The sequence below is a fragment of the Mesocricetus auratus genome, unplaced genomic scaffold (genome assembly GCF_017639785.1).
Source record: "Mesocricetus auratus isolate SY011 unplaced genomic scaffold, BCM_Maur_2.0 Super-Scaffold_100676, whole genome shotgun sequence".
NCBI classification, from domain to species: domain Eukaryota; kingdom Metazoa; phylum Chordata; class Mammalia; order Rodentia; family Cricetidae; genus Mesocricetus; species Mesocricetus auratus.
Window position 1 is genome coordinate 54,601,712 of NW_024429266.1, and position 18,731 is coordinate 54,620,442.

At 42.3% G+C, this 18,731-nt stretch overlaps 1 protein-coding gene across 5 annotated transcripts in view; it reads left to right on the top strand.

Moving 5' to 3' along the window:
* The first annotated feature begins 6,624 nt into the window (after window positions 1–6,624).
* Window positions 6,625–18,731, top strand: part of Ppp1r12b (protein phosphatase 1 regulatory subunit 12B) — a 210,386-nt gene continuing 198,279 nt past the window's right edge. For all 5 annotated transcript variants that reach the window (XM_040737408.1, XM_040737401.1, XM_040737402.1 and 2 more), the window contains exon 1: window positions 6,625–7,060. In XM_040737408.1, the coding sequence (XP_040593342.1) occupies window positions 6,770–7,060 (291 nt within the window). In that variant the 5' untranslated portion in view covers window positions 6,625–6,769. The remainder of the gene's footprint in view (window positions 7,061–18,731) is intronic.

The following is an 18,731-nucleotide window of genomic DNA, read 5'->3' on the forward strand; positions in this document are numbered from 1 at the left end:
CAATCCCGGGAGAGGCGCGCGCACGCCTATTGGCCAGCGCTCAGAGCGTGCGCCCGCTCACTCTAGGTTCAAATTGGCGCGCGCGAGCACCCGTACCTGGAATCCGCTGTCCCCGCTGTCTGCATACTTGGAAGTCTCCCACAGCAGAGAAAATGAGAGAGCGTCTGGGCACACCTTGTTTGTCTTTTGTTTTTCGAGATAGAGTTTTTCTGTGTAGCTTCGGAGACTGTCCTGGAACTGACTCTGTAGACCGCCCGGTGGTTGGCCTCGAACTCACTGAGATCCCCCAGCCTCAGCCTTCCGAGTGCTGGGGATTAAAGGCGTGTGCCACCATCACCACCACCACACGCCCCACCGGCGGCAATGGGACAAATTTAATCTGGAGAAATGACTGCTGAATAGCTGTCTTTATTTCTTTGTTTCGGTTCTTTGAGACGGGGTCTTGCAATGCAGCCCTTCTTAGCTTCGAACTTGCTATGCAGCTCAGGCTAGCCTAGAACTCCTGGCACTATCTCAGCCTGGAATTAGGCGCGCCCCACGTTGCCCAAGGTTTTAAGACCAATAGTTGAAAGATAAAAGCCAAACATGGTGGCATATGCATATTGAGATAAGATGATAGAATATTTGAGACCCTTGCTACATAGATTTCCTCCAGCTGGGAAAAAGAAAATGTATTTCTAACCTATAATTCTGCTGGACAAAGCATTCCACCTGGACTCTGAAGAATAAAGTGGTCAGAGTGGATTTCTTCACCATTGGAAGTGTTCAAATGGAAGCTGAACAAGTTAGGGGTAGTGCAAAAGTGATCCTTTGCATTACATGGGCGCTTAGTAGGATGACTGGCCTTTCCCCTCCCCCTTCACTGTGCTGAAAATCAAACCCAGCTCTTCCTACATACTGTGACAACTTTTGATCCCTCAGTCACACTCCTGCCCTGAAATAAATGCCTTTTTTAAAAAAAATTGGACAGGTTGTTTTTAATTAGTTAATTTATTTTATGTGCATTGATGTTTGGCCTGTATGTGTGTCTGTGTGACAGCGTTAAATCCCCTGGGACAGGAGTTAGAGATAGCGGTGAGCTGCCATGTGGGTCCATTGGAAGAGCAACCAGGGCTCTTAACCACTGAGCCATCCTCCCAACCCCAATAAGTGACTTTTAAGCGCTTTTCCAACTCTAGAAAGGTAATATTTCCTGAACAAGGAAGTATGTGCTTATAGCCAAGTTACTACACAGCTGGGAAGGGCACCTCAAGACCTGAGACTCTGCAGGGCTGGAATTCGACTAAGAACATGGGATCCTTGGGGGTAGGACCCCAAATCAACCAACCATTTATCCTTCCTCTTTCACTGCTCCTAGATTATTGTGCAGCTGCAGAGCAGTGTTGGCATAGAAATAGCAATCCATCTCTTTCTCAACTTCTAAGCCAATATAACTTTGGCTACTGCAGTGATTTCTGTATTTTTTCCAAACTGATGTTAAGCAGCAACTGATTCTCATGAAGGTTGGTGTGTTTTGTTGCATGGTGTGTTTTGTCTTGTGAAGACCCTCAAATTCACTCAAATCTGATTATGATTCTCTTCTGGGCGTCCCCACTAGTTGTAGGACTGAACTAGTGACTAGCTAATGAATTATGCAAGTTGTAAAATTATGAACTAGAAAGAACCATGCAATAGTATAACCTCATTTTTAAGGTTCTACATTTATGGTTAGGATTTACTCATTGCAGTGAAGTGTTTTCTACTACCATTTTGGAGTTACTGCTTGTTTTACTACTGGCATTTCCTGCTGTTTAATCCTTTCGACATCTTATTCTTCCTATTCCAACAGTGATTGTATGTCAATTAGTTCCACCTTCAGAGCTGAAATTGAACCTTCCTTAGATGGTTCTCTGAAAAACAGAATAAAAAGTGTCTCTTAGAAAAGTCACAACTGTATTGAGTTTGGTGAGAAGAATCAACTGTAGTTTGGACAAAGGAAATGAAGGAAGACAGAAAGGGCGCCATCCTAGGCATACAGTTTCCATTTGACCACCAGAGGGAGGTATGCTACTGATGGGATATAGACCAGAAAGATTGCCCTAAATGTTATTTTTTCTTATTTAATAAGTTTAGGATTTTTTTATGATACAGATTCTCACTATGAATCTGGTTGGCCTGCGGCTAGATATTTAGACAACTCATACAGATCTGACTACCTGCCTTTGCCTACCAAGTTCTGGGTTTAAAGGCATGTGCTATCACACCCGGTCCTAATTTAGGATTTTTGAGGCAAGGGCCTTGTTCTGAATTTCAGGCCCAAAACTCACAACAATCCTCCTATCTAGGTATTATCACTATTTTGTTTTGTTTATTTGAGGCAGGGTCCCATATAGCTCAAGATGGCCCCAAATTCATTATGTAGCCAAGGCTAGATTTTAACTCCTGATCCTCCTGCCTCTATTTTCTAAGTGTTAAGATTACAAGCATGTGCCCAGTGGCCAGCATGTCATTATTTTTTAAAATCAGAGTGCTCTAATATTACAATTAAAGTGTGGATGTGTAAAATTATTACTTGATAAAAAGCATTTGTTTTACACAGTGACATCTGAGTTGGACCAGTTATATTTATTAGCGAATAAGTGTGCCATGTGGTATGAGGGTGTGGTGTATATATGTGATACATTCAAGTGTGCAGGTAAGTATGTGTACCCACGTAGCTCATGTGGGGCTCAGGGTGTTGGGGTCTTTCACTATTTTCTACACCTTATTGCCTGGAGACAGGGTCTCTCACAGAAGCAGGAGCACATCTCTGTTGGCTGGCCTGCCAACTCTTGAGACTCACCATGTTTTCCTCGATGCTGGGGTTATAGATGCAATCAGCTGTGCTTAGCTTTTTATGTCGGTGCTGGGGGACTTGAACTCAGGTCCTCCTGCTTGCAAAACAAGCACTCTTACCCACTGAATCATTTTCCAGGACCAGTTACTTTGAAAATATAAAAATTATGTTTTATTTGTACACAGGATTGTTTGTTTAGACTTAACTTGTAGTTACAATTTTTTTGGGGGGGAGCTGGAGTTGTCTTGGCAGTGGAAAGCACTTGCTATTCAATTTTGAAGACCTGAGATCAGATCCTGGCACTTATTTATTAAGCTGGGGTCCAGGGCCCGGGGAATTGATGCCCTCTTCTGGCCGTGGTGTGTATTTGCATACACTTGTGTGCAGACATGCAGGCAGATAAATAGATAAATCTTTAAAGTATTTTTTAAAGAGTATTTATTTAGGAAACTTAAGCTAACAGACTTGTTTAATGAGCTGACAGTATAAGTTAAGCGGGTTTTGGTTGGGTGAAGAAGCTTTGGGGGGAAAACGTAGCTTTAATTTTAAAGAACAAAAACTTTTCAAGTCATAGGAGGATGGATGTTTTGTGATATAATTTTGACTGATGTAGTTAAACTATTTAAGATATTAATAACTATTATTACTTTTAGTAATCACATAGCCGGATGATACGTTGTGAAGTAGTCATCTGAGAAGAGCGCCCAGACATGGGTTTAAGCCAATGGACAGTCTTTATTAGCCAGCTGGTCTTTTACTACACTGGGTATTCGGAATCCCAGGGTAGCACTGAGTCTTTTTCATGGTGAGTTTTTAAGCACAAAAACCATGTTCTGGGTTGACATACTTCAGTTAAGAAGAACAGTTAGCCAGAAGTAGAACTTCAGATGCCAGAGCACTTAGAGGCTTTCCCCAAACTATGGATTTTGATGGATTAGGTCTTGGTTTTAGTTTTGTCAGATGATACTGGCTGTGTGCTAAGTTTTACAGCCTGAATGGAACTTCCATCCTGGAATCAGGTGTGCTAAGGTCTGGGGCCCTGTTACAATTTCTTTCTGATTAGGTAGGTATGCATTTTATTATTTAAGGAATTAAACCTTTGCTGCTTTCTGTAAAAGTCTCCAAAGGAAGTGTTATACGATTACCTTCACAAGAAAAAAGAAAACCAGCAAACACAATAGTTATAGTTAGAAAGTAGTATACAGTATTCCTCCTGTTTTCTGGAACCTCCTACCATTTAGACTTATTTATTTATGAGACAGGGTCTCTTTTTGCCCAAAGTTGACCTCAAATCCCCTACAAAAAGATAGCTTTGAACTTCTGACTCATTTGCCCCCACTTCGCAAGTGCTGGAGTTATAGGCAAATGTTTGTGACCATACCTGGTTTATACAGTGCAGGACTTTGTACGTGCCAGGCAATCATTCTATGAACTCAGGTACATTCCGGGCCCCAAACCTGAGTTCCTTTTGAAATGTAAGCATATACATTCCTGGTACCTGGGAGGTTGGGGCAGGAGGAAAACCATGGGTTTGAAGCCAGCCTGGTTTCTTGACAACTTGAACCTGCCTCAAAAAAAATAATAATTAAAAAAAAGAATGTAGCTGGGTGGTGGCAGCAGCGATGCTCGCCTTTAATCCCAGTTGGGCAGCAGAGACAGGAGGATCTCTGTGAGTTAAAGGACAACCTGGTCTACTGAGCGAGTTCCAGGACAGGGTCCAAAGTTACAGAGAAACCCTGTCTTGAAAAACCAAAAAAAAAAGAATGTAAGAAGAGAGAGATAGAGACAGAGAGGGATGGAGAGAGGAAGGGAGAGAGGGGGGGAGGAAGGGGGAGGGAGGGAGGGAGGGAGAGAGAGAGAGAGAGAGAGAGAGAGAGAGAGAGAGAGAGAGAGAGAGAGAACATAGCCCAAAGAGTCAGAAGAATCAGGATTCCACATTTATTTTCAACCAGGCTGAGCAAATGAGACTCCATATCAGACAAAACAAAACAGAATACAGTCCCATATGACATAACATTATTGGTCCCTGGAAACTTTATCTCACCTTTAAAGTTCTTACTAGAAACCAGTGTGTTGGTAAAATATAAAAGGATAGTGAAATACAAAGCTGAGTAGCTGTCATTTGCTAGGAACATAATATTTAAATAGTGCAGGAGGACTGCAAAGAGAGTTTAACTGATTGTTAAGTAATCTTTCCTGATTTACCTGTTTGTATTTGAGACAGTTTCCTTCCTTAGCTTAGGTTGGATTCAGATCCTTCGATTTTCTAAGATTATAGGTGAGTGTCATTATGCCAGCTCCTACCTTATTTTTTTTTGTACTTACATGTCAATCCCAGCTCCCTCTCCCTCCCCTCATCCCATGCCACCCACCAACCCCACCAACCCCCGACCCAATCCCCACTCAGCTCTCCAGGGAGGGTGAGGCCTTCCATAGGGAATCTCCAAAGTCTGTCTTATCATCCTAGGCAGAGCCTAGGCCCTCTGCTGTGTGTCCAAACTGAGAGAGTATTCTTCCACATGGAATGGGCTCCCAAAGTCCATTCGTATGCCAGGGATAAATACTGATCTACTACCTGAGGTCCCATAGATTGCCAAGGCCTCCTCACTGACACCCAAATTTAGGGGGTCTGGATAAGTCACTCCTACCTTATTTTGATATTAATTTCTCTTTTATTCTTTAGGTAGAGTTCTATTTAGGAACTTTGGACAATTTAAATTATCAACAAGATGAGGTTCCATGTTGACAAATTACCATGAAAATATCACTACTTTAAAAAAAAGTTTTTGTTTTATTGAGATAAAGTGTCATATAGTCCAAGCTGGCCTGGGCTGCTTAGGAAGCAAAGGATGACCTTGAATTTATACTCTGCCTGAACCTACCAAGAGCTGAGAGGACAAGTCAGCACTACTCTCTGCTTCCTTCCTTATCTCTGCCTTCTCCTTCCCTTCCTCCCTCCCATTTTTCTTCTCTCCCCTCTTTTTTGTTTTGTTTGGAGGGAAGTAAATTTGAGACAAGGTCTCGTTCTGTAGCCCAGGCTGGCAATAAATGAACTATATAGTCCAGGCTGCCCTAAAACTCCTGGCAATCATATGTCAGCCTTCCTGGTGCTGGTGTTACAGGTGTGAACCTCTTAGACCAGCTTATTTCTTCAACATATGATTCCTAGTTTATTCCAGTAGAAAATGACAAATGGGCAAGTGTTCATATGTAACACAACTTCCCTTTATAATGATCTAATATTTTCAGATTTTTGATGAAAAATTTCAGGAATCTTTATGGATCTGGAACAAATGTCGTATTGAAAATACTTTATGTAAAACTGTAGTAATGTATGCGTATGAATGCTTTTACCCATGCACATTCACAGCTAGTACATGTTAATAAAACTAGATGTAAAACCAGTACGTGAATTCTAGTTCTTCTGGTACTTTATGTTTAGTTCTACCTTCTAGAAAATAAGGTTAATTACTGCTGCTTTTTTACTCTTCAAGTGTTAAGGGATAATTAAGATGAGCTAAGTTTGGTGGTCAAAACAATAAAAAACTACGATTCCCAAAATGCCTAGAGAAAGAGGTTGCCACTGGTCGGGGCAGTTGAAGCTAGGGGCAAAGGTGGCTGGGCTAGGTCCAGCAGCAGAGAAGGGTGCATCTTGTCCTTGACTGATTTCTAACGCATGTAGGGATATGTAGTTCCCATAGGGTCACAGCGTGCCTTTAGAGCAGGTCTCTTACTACAAGTCCCGTGATGACACGGGGCTGGAGTAGCGCCTGCGTGCTGAAGCTAAAAGGAACGTGTGGGCGGTGCTAGTGGCTGGAGGAGTAAAGATGGCGGTGCGGGATCCTCCGCCTTCATTACCCGGCTGAAGCCCTCCGACGGAGGCGGCGGCGGCCACACAAGGCTACCAGCATTCTGGTGGTGGTAGTTTTGGCAGCAGCTGCGGAGGCTAGAGCCATGGCGGAGCTGGAGCACCTGGGAGGGAAGCGGGCAGAGTCGGCGCGAGCGCGGCGAGCTGAGCAGCTGCGGCGCTGGCGGGGCTCGCTGACAGAGCAGGAGCCCGTGGAGCGACAGAGCACGGGGCGGCAGCTGCAGACACGACGCGGGAGCCCCAGGGTCCGCTTCGAGGATGGTGCGGTCTTTCTGGCTGCCTGCTCCAGCGGGGATACGGACGAGGTGAAAAAGCTTCTGGCAAGGGGTGCGGACATCAACACGGTCAACGTGGACGGCTTGACAGCCCTGCACCAGGTAGGACTCCCCTTTCGGTCGGGTGGGTCTTTTGCCTGCAAGCCTGTGACGCTTCGACGACCTCACCAAAAGTATTATTAGTGTCACCGTTGAGCCCACTTGCAAAGCCCATGGCACTTTAGCCAACTCACGTACATTCTTGGCCACCTCCTTCCACTCAGCAAGTCTTTTTCCGACCCTAGGGTTAGTGTCTTTACCTGAAGGACAGGTGTCACCCGGGTGACTGGTCAGTGTTTGTATTTCCCTCCACCTACTTGGGTTGTCATGGGGTCCTTGGTGTTATCTCTGATGATTAGTCATCTTTTTCTTCTGTCTTGTGCCTGTACGGTCCTGTCACTCATGCATACACTTAGTGTCATTAGTCTGATACCCTTTCAGAAATTCAGCTTTCTATTTGTGTGGGCCCAGTTATCAAAATGCCTTTGGCCAGTTAAAGAAAAATCCCAGTAGCGGATTGACAGGCAGCTCTTCTGAAACGACACTTGTTTTGCTGATGTGTTGTTTGTGCCTTCTCCAGGCCACCCTTAGAGCACCCTTGACCTCATTGTTATGGGTGTCTTAATTTCTTTGCAGCAGTGCCACTTCTGTCAGGGACAGAATCATTTCTGTCTGGTACTTATGGAATAGACTTCCAATTTCTGAAGCCCTCTGTAGAAATGACTATCTTAAAAAAAAAAGAAAGACTATATCTATATATATGGATTGCAGGTAATCTGAGAGTTTGGTAATAGCGCCTTGATTTCTCTCACTTGTGCAACAATATTCTCTGTATACTGACTGTCATGGCTCCACCCCCTCTCCCCAGTTGAACTTCATTAGTTATTTTGGTGAGCTGAGAGTTGGGCACCCACTCTCCTTCCTTCTTCCTTTCTTCCCCTTTGAACACAGAATCTCATGTAGTTCAGGTTGACTTAGAGCGCTCCATGTAGCTGAGGATGGCCTTAAACTTGAGAGCCTTCTGTCTCTATGTCCCCAGTGCTGGCACTGCCCAGTCTTTGAAGTACTGAGGATGAAGCCCAGGGCCTGAGCATGCTAAGCAGGAACTCCACCAACAAAGTCCATCCCCAGCTCTCTTTCTTCTTTTCCTTTTTCTTTCTGTACAAAGTGAATGTGTTCACAGAAGAATCCACTTTTAAATAATAATTCAAGTTTGTGTTAAGACCCCTCCTTAAATATATTTATCAAATAGCTTAAAATTGTTATCATTGCTCTTTCATGTGGAGGAAAATTCTCTCATCCTATATTACTCAGTGCATCACTTGAAGTATTTATATATAGCAATCAGTATTTATATAGTGTTTTGCTGTTTAAAAATGGTTTCACCTGTCTTCCCTCATGTAAGTCCCAGTAGGTAATGTTCTTCTGCAATGGGTGTAGTTGCTAATAATGCAATTCCCACTTTACAGAGGAGGAAACGGAAACCAATAGAAGTTGTGTGTGCGAAAAGCTAGGAAGGAGAGCAGTTGCCTGTGAAGTGTGTGTGTGTGTGTGTGTGTGTGTGTGTGAGAGAGAGAGAGAGAGAGAGCTAAAGAGAGCAGTTGCCTGTGAAGTTTGTGTGTGTGTGTGTGTGAGAGAGAGAGAGAGAGAGAGACAGAGACAGAGACAGAGAGGGAAAGAGAGAGCTAAGAAGGAGAGCAGTTGCCTGTGAAGTTTGTGTGTGTGTGTGTGTGTGTGTGTGTGAGAGAGAGAGAGAGAGAGAGAGAGAGAGAGAGAGAGAGACAGAGACAGAGACAGAGAGGGAGAGAGAGAGCTAAGAAGGAGAGCAGTTGCCTGTGAAGTGTGTGTGTGTGTGTGTGAGAGAGAGAGAGAGAGAGAGACAGAGACAGAGACAGAGACAGAGACAGAGAGGGAGAGAGAGAGCTAAGAAGGAGAGCAGTTGCCTGTATTGATTTTTCAAATTTGAATCACAAAGCCCTATAACCCGCCGAATAAGGAATTGGACCACAAGATGTGGTAGCAACTAAGAGAACTACATTTAACTTTAATTAAGATTTAAACTAAATTTCTGAACACTTTGGAAGGGTGAATTCCAGAGGTCAACTGGTGTCTTCCTCAATCATTCTCCACCTTTATATTAAGTATTATTATTATTTTTAGTATAACTCATAACCTTGTTTATTATCTTTACTTTGGTTAGTGTGTGTTTGTGTGTATGTGTATGAGTGCCGGTGTGTGTATACCATCATGTATGTGTGGAGTTGAAAGGACAGCTTACAGGAGTCAGTTTTCACTTCCATTGTGGGTTCTGGGTTCTGGAGATGGAACTCAGCTGGCAGGCTTGCCAGTTGAGCCTTGTTTCTTTTAAAATGACTCTGCTAGCTAAGTTTAGTCCTTCCCATACATTTGAATATTACTCTGGGAAGTCACTCATGATAGACCCTCCCTTCCAGTTTTGTCTCTCTCGCTCATGATAAACCCTCCTCTTTCAGTTCTGTCTCGCTCATGATAAACCCTCCCCTCCAGTTCTGTCTCTCTCTGCTTTTATCAAGAGACTGATTGCCTTGGTGCCTCTCCTCTCTTCACTAACGCCCTTGATTGTGAAGTGCAATGTCTATTAGTTGATGCACTCTTTACATTTAGTCATCTCTTGAAGTAGGAGAGGAAGGAGAGGATAGCTATGGAATTGCTTTTTTTCACCTACAAATGTAATAGAAAAATTCCTTCACATTTACACACTTGGCCGTTGAATGTATATGCTCAATACTAGTTAAATTCAGTTCAAGATTAATCTGCTTAAAGGTTTGATGTTAAGGCAAATAACTTTCTGGTTTGTATGTTTCTTTTTCTTTCTTTTTTTTCCCTTGGGGATAGTCTGAAATTCACTGTGTAGCCAAGATGGCTTTGAACTCAATGCAAGATTCTTGTGTTAGTTCTGCAAGTACTGAGATTGTAGATGTGAACTGCTTCACCTTGCCTGTTCTATTGGGGAACCATCATTGAACCTTTAGTGGCCTAAGAAGTCTTAGAAGCCAGTTGACAAAGAGGTACAACGTGTCTCTCCATGATCCAAAGGACTCTTTTTTGGAGGGGAGGGGTTCTAGACATGGATTCTGTGTAGCTCTGGCTGCCCTGGGACTCAACTTGTTGACTAGGCTGACCTTGAACTCAGAGATCCTCCTGCCTCTGCCTCCCAAGTGCTGGGATTAAAGGCGAGTGCCACCACTGCCTGGTTTATCTGAAGTACTCTTAAGGTACATAGAAGATTTTCAAAATGTAGGGACTGGAGTGACTAGTACCAAGCCACCCATGTTACCACAAAGTCACCCTGGAGCTTTGGTTAGACTCATCTGTTACTATTAACACAATAAGAAATAGATAGACAATTGCTCCTTTTTACCCCCTTGTTTTGTTCATGGCCATTTGAACAACTATAGATTATCATCTTGGCATGTTAGACAGTTTTTCTCTTTTTACAAGGTCACAGAGGATAATTTGCAGTAAGTTATAGTAACTTGATACTACTTTTGATTTAGAGACCTTTTCTGGTATCCTTTGCTGAGATCGTAGGTGCTCAAGTCAAAGATAATACATTCTAGGAGAACATTAATAATATTTAAAAAATATACTGAGGCTAGCTCAGAGGCTAGACCAACTTGGATGAAAGTTTTGGAGACTGAGATAGACTAACCAGAACTATATATTTTCTTAATTTAATTAAAAAACTTAAAATATTTATTTTGGGGTCTGCAGAGATGGCTCAGCAGTTAAGAGCACTGACTGTTCTTAGCAGATTTGATTCCCAGCACTCACATGGCAGGAAACTGGCTGTGAATCCAGTACCAGGGGGTCTGGGCTCTCTTCTGGCCTTTGGACATCAGGCTTATATGTGATGCACTGAAACCCATGCAAGAAAAACACCCATACACATAAATAAAATAATAAAAAACTAAAGTTGTTTTTATGTGTATGAATGATTTGTCCTGCTGTATGTCTATGCACTACACATGTGTATTTCCCATAGAGGTCAGAAGAGGGCATCAGATCCCCTGGAACTGGTGTTATGGTTTCGAGTTACCTGATGTGGATGATGGGAACCAAACTTAGGTCTTCAGGAAGAACAACAAGCGTTTTTAACCACTGAGTTATCTCTCTAGCACCAAATTTTATCTTTTAGATTGGCATCCAAAGTGTTAGGCACCATAATGGCTTTCTTTTTTTGACTTAAAAAATAAGCTCATAATGGAATTTTAAAACAAAGTGTGTTTCCTTTGATTCTCAACTCTGTCCTCCTCCCCTGTCCTGTCTCTTCTTGGATTACCCTCTTCTACTTTCATGTTGCAAGTGTATATTCTGGCTTTCCTTAGCACTTCTTTTTTACCCAGTTTTGATCTCTGTCCTTTTGGGGCCTTTATCCTTGTTTATATCCATGTAGTCATAACAGAGAACATGTGGTGGTTGTCTTTTTGAGTTTGGGTCATTTTGCTTAATATATTTTCTAGCTCATTCCATTTTCCTTCAAGATTAATTTTTTGTTTACAGCTATGTAAAATTTCATTGTATAATGTCTTAGTTACTGTTCTATTGCTACGAAGAAACACCATGACCAAGACAACATGATGAAAAAGGCATTTGATTGGGGGCTTGATTACAATTTCAGAGGGTGAGTCCCTGACCCTCATGTCAGGGAGTGGGATGACAGGCAGACGTGGCACTGGAGCAGTAGTTGAGAGACAGGCAGACATGGCACTGGAGCAGTAGTTGAGAACGTTCATCCTGATCCACAGGCAGAAGGCAGGGTGGGGAGGGAGGAGAGAGAGGAAGAAGAGATTCAGACAGTCGGTCAGACAGACAGCCCACCTGTCTGATGGGCTTTTAAAACCCCCAAGTCCACCCCCACTGACACACCTCCTAATCCTTCCTAAACACTTTCACCAACTAGGGACCAAGTGCTCAAACATATGAACCCATTTTCATTCAAACCATGGTATATCTGTCATGCTTTAAATTTTTTTTATTTCTTGAATGTGTGTATTTGGGTGCCTCCACAACACATGTGGAGGTGAGAAGAGAGCTTTTGGGAGTTGGTTCTTTCCTTCTACCATGTAGATCCTGAGGATTGAACATAGGTCATTAGGCTTGGTGGCAGGGACCTTAACCTGTTGAGCTGTCTTTCATTATCTGTTGGGCATCTAGGCTGGTTCCATTTCCTTGCTATTGTGGATAGGGCAGCAGAGATATCCAGGTATCTCTGTTGTAGGATAAAAATAGACTGGGTCTATTTGATGAATAAATTAAGATTTGGTGTCCTAGAGGACTCAGTGAAGAAGGTGATAATTTAATGATATAAGCCTTGGAAGCCCCTGTTTACACACAAACACACTTCCATTTTATTTATATATACTCATAAGAAATATATGTATTGATAATCCAACTTCTTTATTTAATAAGAATATTGTTTAATTACCACCCATCTTGGTACCCTCATGATTATGGACTTGTGTGGCTGGGTTTAGATAGAGGTTTATAGTCGCACATGTGCTGGATTTGGACCCTCAGAGTAATCTCAGATTTGAATTCAACTAGTATAGCCTCTGCCATCTTTTTTTTTTTTTTTTTTGAGACAGGCCTCATTATGTAGCCCATGCCACCTCAAACTTGGAATCTTTCTGCTGGGATTCCAAGCATATGGCTACCTCTGTCATTCTAGAACTGCTTCAGGTGACCATGTAACTTTAGAGATGTTAAAATGGCGTGTTTCTGTAGCAAAGACGTGAGGAATGGAGCAGATGAGAGGAGGAAGGTAGAACAATTTATATGCAGTGGAGATGGAAGAAGATGAACGCGTGCTCAGTTCGATATAAGAGTGGATTTGATGTGCTAATTTATATGTAAAATAAAGCTTGTCTTTTAGTCCCTTCTCTCTCATTCCAGTTCATAGCTTACTCCTCTCCGCTTCTTCCGCCCGTGAAGTGACTTGTGACTGAATTAACTGCTTAGTGTCTGACCCATGGCCGTATGGGATTTGGAGAATCCTGTTGGCTCTTTCAGGGTTGTGTTTGTAGAACTGTCATCCATTCCTCACCGTTTCAATAGCGTACTGTGTCACACTATTTAATATGATGCATCAGGCTATGTTGGGCATCTGGCCCCTTGCCCTGTATTAGTCCCAAGTTTCCGTGCCTCTGTACACCAGTCACATTTGAACACTGGATTTTTTCCTGCTGTTGTTTTGAAGTGCACATGGAATTGACTCTCGTTTGTATTTGTTTCCAGCCAAATACTTCTTTGCTCTTCTTTTTATTCATATTCTTTCCCTCTCCATCCCTTCTCCTCCCCCTCCCTCCCTCCCTCCCTCCCTTTCTCTCAACCCTTCTCCTTTGCTCCCCCCCATCCCATATCTGTCATTGTGAGTGTGTGTATCTGTGTGTGTACGAAAGTGCCATGGCTTGGTGTATAAGGTCAGACAAGAGAGCCGGAGTTGGTTCTCTTCTTCTACCTTGGGTTCCAGGGATGAAACTCAGGCTATCAGGCTTGTTGATGAGCCGTCATCTCCCTGGACTTCCTCTCCATTCCTCTCCCTTTCCTTGCCCTCCTCTCCCCTTCCCTCTCCTCCTCTCCCCCTCCACCCCCTCCCCCTCTCTTCTCTGAGACCATCTCACATAGTCCAGGCTAACCTAGAACTTACTTGTTGAGGATCAATTTTCCTCTTGCCTCCACATGGCACATGGCACCATGCCTATTCATTGGTTATTTTCATTTTTTGCTATTGATTGATTGATTGAGATAGGGTTTCTGTGTGTAACAGCCCTAGCTGTCCTGGAACTCACTTTGTGGACCAGTCTGGCTTCGAACTCACAGAGATCCACCTGCCTCTGTCTCCTAAATGCTGGGATTAAAGGCATGTGCCACCACTGTCTAGCCATTTTTGTTAGTTATTTTTTAAACATTTATTTGAGAGAGAAAGTCTCTCTCTCTCTCTCTCTCTCTCTCTCTCTCTCTGTGTGTGTGTGCGCACATGCATGTGTAGGACATTGAGGTTATTTCCAAGGTGCTATAAACATTTGCAGAATTTCACTATATGATAGCCTAGGTTGACCTTGAACTTGCTATGTTCCTGAGTCAGCCTCTTGAGTTCTAGGATTATAAGTTTGTTCTACATTGCCTGGCGTAAGACAAATTGTATAGATTGTAACATTCACCCTTTGATTGAGAATTCCATGAGTTCTGACACAGGTGTATAACTTCCACCATAATAAAAATAACACTATCATTATCTTCACAATCCAGTACTTCCTCCATAGAGAAATCATAAACCATGAGGATCTTAAGAGCATATCAACGGATACTAGTCTTGCTTGACACATGATTCTGATGAAGTTATTATTTTGCTTTTTTCAAGACAAGATTTCTCTGTGTAGTCCTGGCTGTGCTGAAACTTGCTTTGTAGACCAGGCTGGCCTCGAACTCATAGAGTTTCACCTGGGTCTGCCTCAAGAGTGCTGGAATTATAGGCGTGCAACACCACCGGCTGATTCTAATAAACTTACTTTAAAAATCTGAGAACAGGGAAACTTAAACACTACTGAACATTTTATGATTTTAATGAGGAAACTCTCTTGAGGAGCCCACTCGCACTCCTCTTTGTCCTGTGATAAACACACACACACTGCCTCTCTCTCTCATTTGATATTTGGGCAAACTATTGAAATTGTGATTGCTTTTACTTAATGTCTTTCTTAGAGATACTTGCAATTTTCAAATTGAAATACTTGCAAATGAAATATATGATGTCTATAATTAGCTATAAAATATATAAAATATTGGGATAGGGTTGAGGGACTTACAAAAAAAGCAACTTTATTCATGAATTATTTGAGAATTCATCAGACAATTCTATTTATGTGTTTTTAAGTATACCATAATAAAGAGCCTTAAAACAACAGGCTGGCAAAGTGGCCCAGTATGTACAGGTGTTTGCTGCCAAGAAATCAGCAAGAGCACACATGGGTATGGAGAGAACTGACTCCCACAGTTGACTCTGAACTCCACTAACATGCCATGGCACATGAAAGTGCACATATACTATAAGTGTGAAAAAATAATTTGTAAGAATTGTGACTAAAGTAGCTAATTTAGGTGTTGGACATGGACTGTTGAAAGGCTTGGCACGATGCTCTTGAATTTAGTTTAGGCATATGTAAATATATGATGATGGTGTCAATGGAGTAGAATTTCTCTGCCCTATTATATACCTGTTTTGTTCACTGCTTTCTTCACTAGGGCCCTATGTTTGCTTTGCAAGTGCTCTGCCACCAACCCGTGTTCAGCTTGTTCTGTTATCTTACCTGAAATTCCTCTTAGTTTTGAAATATTGTTCAAAATTCCAGCTCACCAATATGATTTCTTGGGACTGGAAAGATGGCTCAGCTGTTGAGAACACCGGCTGCTCTTTGGAGGACCTCTAGGTTCAATTCTCAGGACCCACATGGTGCCTAACAACCATCTGTGTGTAACTCCAGTTCCAGGGGTCCACCACTCTCTTCTGACCACTGTGGACACCAGGCTTGGATGTGTACACAGGCATTTATGCAGACTAAACACTCATACACATAAAATAAAAACAATCCTAAAAAATGATTTCTTGGCCTCATGACAATCACTAATCTATGGTTCATGAACTAATGGAAAGAATCTCCTTAACCGTCCTCCCCCCAAAAAAACCTCAGAAAACAGATATGCAGGCTGCTTTGGGTGTGTTCAAGACTTTCTGCACAGACACTGCATCTTGAAGGAAATGGGAGGCGTCCACGTTAAGTGTGGCAGCTTTTACGTAATCAAATGTGGGCAAATGGTGGGCTTGTCTCAGAAAATGGAGCTGACATTTGGAGCATTCATATGGAGATTGGGTTGGCTGGCTTCTTGTGCTCTTCGTGGTTAAGGAAAAATCTGCTTTTCTAACTGAATGTGGATTTTACAGTGAGATGTTTGGTTTATGAGCAGTGCCCTATTAATGTGCAGTCAGTTTTATTTTATGTGAGGCAGTTTATATTTTTCTTTTATGTGCATTGATGTTTTGCCACGAATTTTGGGTCCCCTGGAACTGGAGTTATAGATGGTTGTGAGTTGCCATATGGGTGCTGGAATTGAACCCCAGTCCCTCTGGAAGAACAGTCAGTGCTCCTAACCATTGAGCCATCTCTCTCAAGCTCCTTGGTTTTTCTTTCATCTCTTCTTCTTCTTCTTCTTCTTCTTCTTCTTCTTCTTCTTCTTCTTCTTCTTCTTCTTCTTCTTCTTCTTCTTCTTCTTCTTCTTCTTCTTCTTCTCCTTCTCCTTCTCCTTCTCCTTCTCCTTCTCCTTCTCCTTCTCCTTCTCCTTCTCCTCTTTCTCCTCCTCCTCCTCCTCCTTCTTCTCCTCCCCTTCTTCTTCCTCCTCCCCCTCCCTCTCCTTCTAATTTTAACTTCTTGTCAACATTTTTTTAAGATTTTTAAAAAAAAAGTTTGGTGACAGAAGTATGAGATAGGACTTTAATATGCTCAAACAGACTGTTAGGGTGCTGTGGACAAACCTTCAGTTTTATGAGTTGTTGGTTCATATTGATTTCTCTTCCCCACATTGAGACTGTTACCCCATGACAGTAAATAACATGAGAAATGAGGACAGAAGAATGACTCGCCTCATTACAAATCACTATGGACGGTGATTGAGAAGAGCTGCAGTCCAGCTGTTGAGGTTCAGGTCACCTGCTAGAGAATTCCTGCAGCATCATCAGTGCACGCTAACTTGGGGGCAGGGAGTGTGAGCCCTAACAGCACTGAAACAGACCGTAATTATGAGGGCAGCAGCCTTCAGGTAAGAATGGAAGCTGTGCTACCTTATGATATGTTGTTGCCATTTCATAACAGAATCACCAAGGCTCAAGGGTTTTTGTTTTTGAGACTGGCTTTGCTATATTGCGCTGGCTGGCCTGGAGCTCCTGGCCTCAGGAGACCCTCCCACCCCAGCTTCCAGAATAACCTGGACTATAGGTGCACATCCTTGCACCTGGCTGAAGGCCTTTAAATAGTGAAAACTTAGACATATAATGAATTTCATCTTTCTCTTCAGTATGTAAACTATTATAAGTGTTTTTTAAATAATATATTCCTGTTCTGTCTCTATAATGTATTCCTGTGTTTGAATCGTTAAAAATCTGATTGATCTTTCCTTCTCTCTCTTTTGTTTTCTTTTCTTTCTTTATTTTTTTTTGAGGTAGGGTCTTGTTAAATTGCCCAGGCTGGCCTTGAAGTCACTCTATAGACTGTGCAGGCCTAGAGCTTCCAAACTTCTCATGTTCCTTTCTCAGCCTTCCATGTACCTGGGGTTACCGGCCTGCACTACCAAGTCAGGTCTAAATGATCATTAATTAAATTCTTCCACATAATTAAGTAATTATGTATGGACTGGAGAGATGACTTTTCCAGAGGTCCTGAATTCAATTCCCAGCAACCACATGGTGGCTCACAACCATCTATAATGAGATCTGGTGCCCTCTTCTGGTGTGTAGGATACATGCAGGCAGAACACTGTATACATAAAAAGTAAATAAATCCTTTTAAAAATTATGTATATTTATGTTTTGTCTGAATGTGTATGTTTGTGTATCACGTGTATGCCTGGTGCCTTTGGAAGCCAGATGAGGGTGATGGATCCCCTGGAGCTGGTTACAGGCAGTCGTGAGCTACCATGTGGGTGGTGCTGGGTATTGAACTCATGTCTTCTGGAAGAGTAGTCAGTGCTCTAAACTGCTGAGCCAATTCTCCAGCCCAGAAATGCTTTTTATAAAACAAATATTAGTGAGATGGCTTAGCAGGTAAAGGTGCAACCCACCTTTGGATGGAAAGAATGAACTCCCACAAGTTGTTCTCTGACCGCTACATGTGTGCTATTATATGTACCATCCCACACAAATACGAGTAATATAATTTAAAAACTGAAAAACAAATAAAATAGAATTCAGATTTCTGCTTGATGCTCCCCGTCTTTTTCAGTTAAGATAGTCTCTTGTTATATAGCCTTGAACTTGCACACCAACCATTTGTGAATCTGTGTCATTTGCCATTTACTGCAAAAACAGTCTTCACTGATGATGCTTGAGAAATGTACCAATTTATTGGTATAAAGAAGAATTTAGAGGGCAGATTATTATTATGACCATTTAGCAGAATAATACTGCTACTGAGTTCTTCTCTAGGGCCCATGACCTTTCCAGCCATAGGATTTTGGCTCAGTTAACAGTACCAGGCATGGGGTCAATCATATGGAACAGGGTTTAAGTCCAATTCTTTCCTTGAAACCAATCTAGAACACATCTTAAGAGGCTTAAATGCACCATGAAGAAATTAGTAGCCCTGGGGCTGCAGTTCTGTCTACTAGCTCAGTGGTAGAGTACTGGCCTAGTATGTACAGGCTCTGGGTTTGGTTCTCAGTCTCTAACCTCACCCTCATATACACAAATCATAACTATAAAGTACATAACTGATGTGGGATGTCCTTCTGTATGCTGTGAATATGTGCTGCTTTTATTGGTTGATAAATAAATCTGATTTGGCCAATGGCCAAGCAGAATGTAGCTAGGTAGGAAATCTATGCAGAGAGAAAGAAAGTGGAGTCAGGGAGATGCCAGCTGCCGCTAAGGGGTAGGATGCCAGAAAATTACTGGTAAGCTACAACCATGTGGTGATAACACCGAATT